Genomic DNA, 3,154 nt, shown 5'->3' with positions numbered 1-3,154 from the left:
AGGAGGAGAGGAAGAGGACGGGGAGGAGGAGGAGGGAGCGGAGGAGGGAGAGAGGAAGAGGAGAAGAGGAGGAAGAGACGCTGAACCGACTTATTAAGGGCGATGCGACAGCGACACCTGCTGGCGGGGGGATGCCATTGATTCCGAACCAGCAGGACGCTGCTGGAGCGGTTCTGGGTCTCCTCTGGACCGAATTTCTAGCGTCAAGTCCAGACCAGAGCTGCTGGGTGCAGTACAGCGGGCTTGACCTTTGACCTCTGAGGGAAAGACGACTGTCAAACGTCTGGTATATTTGAGCAGAACAGCTGCGTTTTATTGTACAGTAGATCCTTTAATGCTGTTATATCAAAGATTTGCTTTTCAAATGGAATATTATTAGAACGGTAAAACTCAAAAACACTCCTCAAATCCAAGTCAGGAAAATGAAATGGATCAACCTCAACACCTAAAACATGTCAAACCAAACTGCATAGCACAGCCAACACTGCAGAGGTCGTCTGAACAGCATCTGGGACCCTGAACGCTCCGGCGGGAGGCTCGCCCCGGGGTCAACAGGAGTGGAGTCTTAAAGCGCCCCGAAATAACCAGGGAAGAGGGGGGCAAGCAGACTCTGTTGGGGAGGGGTGGGGGGGGTTCCTGTCCCTTCTGTAAACACGCTCTCAGGACCGCCGGCCTCCTCAGGCGTCCTCTTCGTCGTCCTCGTCCTCCTCGCGGGTCCCCACCACCCTCCTCCTCAGGGCCTCGTCCGAGAGGTTCTGTCCCTTGGGCTCGGGCCGGCCCTCGGGGGCCCCTCTCCTCCTGCTCCAGGAGTCGTCCTGCTCGTCGTCCTCGTCGTCGTCCTCCTCGCCGTCGGCCTCCAGCTCATCCTCCTGCTGGAGTAACCTGGCTTGCTGGGAGTACTGTTTCTCTGCACCAGAGGGAAAGCAGCTCAAAGACGGCACCGACAGGCTGCGTTCGCTCCGACACATCATTCCGATTACTCAGATCATAACGAGAGGTCGGGAACTCACTCTGGTGGTAATCTGAAGCAGAGAACCGTCTCGAGGGGAAGACGTAGTCAGCGATGAAGACCAGCAGCTGTAGACAGGACGACACCCTTCAAAACCCTGACAGATAGAGTCATGTCATTGCCAGGGCGCCGCCGTTTCCACTCACCAGTCCGAGCGCCAGGCCCGAGAGCAGCGTCGCCAAGCCGAAGATGACGTACGAGCCCCACACAGGAAGCCCGAGCTGCTCCGTCATGTAGTTGTGACAACGCTGAAAAACACAGGAAGATGTTTCTGGAGCTCGCCGACGCAACTCGTCAAATGAATCAAGATAATCGGGTTGATGTGATAAAACACGGGAAAAACTAACTGCGTTAGCTTGATGATGCGATTATTTCACTCAGATTACCCCCCCCACCCCCACCCTCTAAAGGTGCAGTCCTCACTTACCCGGATAAACATGGAGAGCTTGAACAAAGCAGACATTGAATTCATCCTGAGAAGCAGAAGAGGCAGAATGTTAAAAGATTGAACCTGTAAAACCACCACAAAAAGGTTCAGCAGCACAAAAGCAGCTTTATATTTTCTGAGTGAGATCATCAGCACTGTTCACAGGGGGATGTCCCGTTTGTGATGTTATCTGGATTAAAAACAGCGTCACCGGGAATGTAAAAGGAGTTTTTATTCAAGACCCACAGAAGCGAGGAGGGTCCAAACCAGGAGGACACCGGCTCCACGGCCTCCCATTTCTTTTCATCAACAAAGCTGAGGAATTCTTCTTTAGTGCGAGCTCCCTGGTACTTCCGGAAGACGCCCTCCTTGCAGCTGAAAGGGTTAAAAACACATTGTGCTGCAATACGGGACAGAAATGATGTCAAATTAAAACGAAACCACTTAAAACCTCCAGTGCTGAACAAAGAGGCAGCAAAGAGGATGTTGTGGTCAAAATGCTAATGACACCAAGTTTCACAGAATAGCCAGTTGAAAATGTGGTTTCCTAAAATGTTTTAAACCACGTTCAGCCAGGAAATAAGCTGTCAGCGGGCCAAAAAAGCAAAGAAACCAAAACCTCAGACCAGTAGAGAACTTACTGGTAAATGGTGGGAAGTGACGTAATGACGAATCGTCCACTCAGACCTAAGAGAGGAGCGAAAGAGGAATCAAAATGCAGTAAAAGGTGTGAAAGCCAAGGGGAGCAGCCTCGCAGGCCTACCGGGTTGTTCCGTCACGTCCACCTTGGCTATGTTGACCCCCATGTCCTCCCCCCAGTCCGCGAAGTCCTTCCACACCGGCTGGAGTTGTTGACATGCTGGACACCAGGGCGCGTAACTGCGGGGAAATAAGTTACAAAAATAAACTTCCGGGAAATAAAACTACACGCTGCTTTAGTTGAGCCTCAAAATACCCCTTTGTTAAAAGTGGCGTGCACTGGCATCTCACGTTGTTTACGCCCTTTATTAGCTTCTTACTTGCAGCAAAGTGGCTAGCATGCAACCGAGGCTAACGCGGTTACTTTAGAGGGCGTCAAACGCAGCACGTTAACAAAGCGTTACACTTTAAACACCTCCGACTAAACTAAGGCAGCACCGACAACTAGAGGACGAGGGACAGGTTGGTTTATCTGACAGGAAAACAATGAATGACGTCTCGGTTTCGGCGAGCGCAAAGCATGACAGACAGCTAGCCGCTAATCCGTTAGCAGTGGACGTTACTCTCACTGACAATTCAATCATCCACTCTCCGGTCAGGATTTCTTCCCAGTTGTCGTCGGTCACTTCCTTCAGGCTTTCCCGCTTGGCTGAAACCGAGAGGGGCGACAAACACAGTGCAGCGACCACAAAGCATCTCCAGAAGCGGTGCGACTCCTGCGCTGTCAGTGAAAACATTCTGAAGCCTGAAGGGCTGCTTAGCGACAGACCCGCCATACCGGAGGCAGCGCTTTCACTTCCGGGTTACGTCATTCCGCCCCGGACGTATGAAAAGACGGAAATAATGTAAAACATTTAATGGCGAGATGGGGGGGTCACAAATTTGATCAAATCCGATCATTTGATCAATTAACTGATCAAGTAAAGCCAACGTTTTGGAGAACGATCCAAACGTTGGGTCCAGCTGAATTGTTCGAACACCAGGGGGCGCCATTGCCCACAATAATGCGTATCAATATA

The 3,154-nt window shown here is 51.4% G+C and overlaps 1 protein-coding gene across 1 annotated transcript; it reads right to left on the bottom strand.

Moving 5' to 3' along the window:
• Nucleotides 1-287: 287 nt before the first annotated feature.
• On the bottom strand, nucleotides 288-2,951 carry tmx1 (thioredoxin-related transmembrane protein 1). Its single transcript, XM_057058673.1, has 8 exons — nucleotides 2,709-2,951; nucleotides 2,200-2,315; nucleotides 2,078-2,123; nucleotides 1,683-1,811; nucleotides 1,437-1,482; nucleotides 1,156-1,257; nucleotides 1,011-1,077; nucleotides 288-907 (listed from the first exon to the last, which is right to left on the bottom strand). Exons 1-8 carry the CDS (start codon nucleotides 2,909-2,911, stop codon nucleotides 678-680), a joined length of 939 nt encoding a protein of 312 aa, XP_056914653.1. The 5' UTR covers nucleotides 2,912-2,951; the 3' UTR covers nucleotides 288-677.
• Between the last annotated feature and the right edge of the window lie 203 nt (nucleotides 2,952-3,154).

This window comes from Takifugu flavidus, chromosome 16 (genome assembly GCF_003711565.1).
Source record: "Takifugu flavidus isolate HTHZ2018 chromosome 16, ASM371156v2, whole genome shotgun sequence".
Lineage (NCBI taxonomy): Eukaryota > Metazoa > Chordata > Actinopteri > Tetraodontiformes > Tetraodontidae > Takifugu > Takifugu flavidus.
The sequence above is the reverse complement of the archived record's forward strand: the minus strand, read 5'-3'. Positions and strand labels throughout refer to the sequence as shown.

Excerpts from the sequence above, each read along its gene's own strand:
- tmx1 (XM_057058673.1), bottom strand. The coding sequence starts at position 2,911 with ATGGCGGGTCTGTCGCTAAGCAGCCCTTCAGGCTTCAGAATGTTTTCA. Across the intron at positions 2,316-2,708 it reads GGAGAGTGGATGATTGAATT|TTACGCGCCCTGGTGTCCAG; the intron begins GTCAGTGAGAGT and ends ATTTCCCCGCAG. Across the intron at positions 908-1,010 it reads TGCTTCAGATTACCACCAGA|AGAAACAGTACTCCCAGCAA; the intron begins GTGAGTTCCCGA and ends CCTCTGGTGCAG.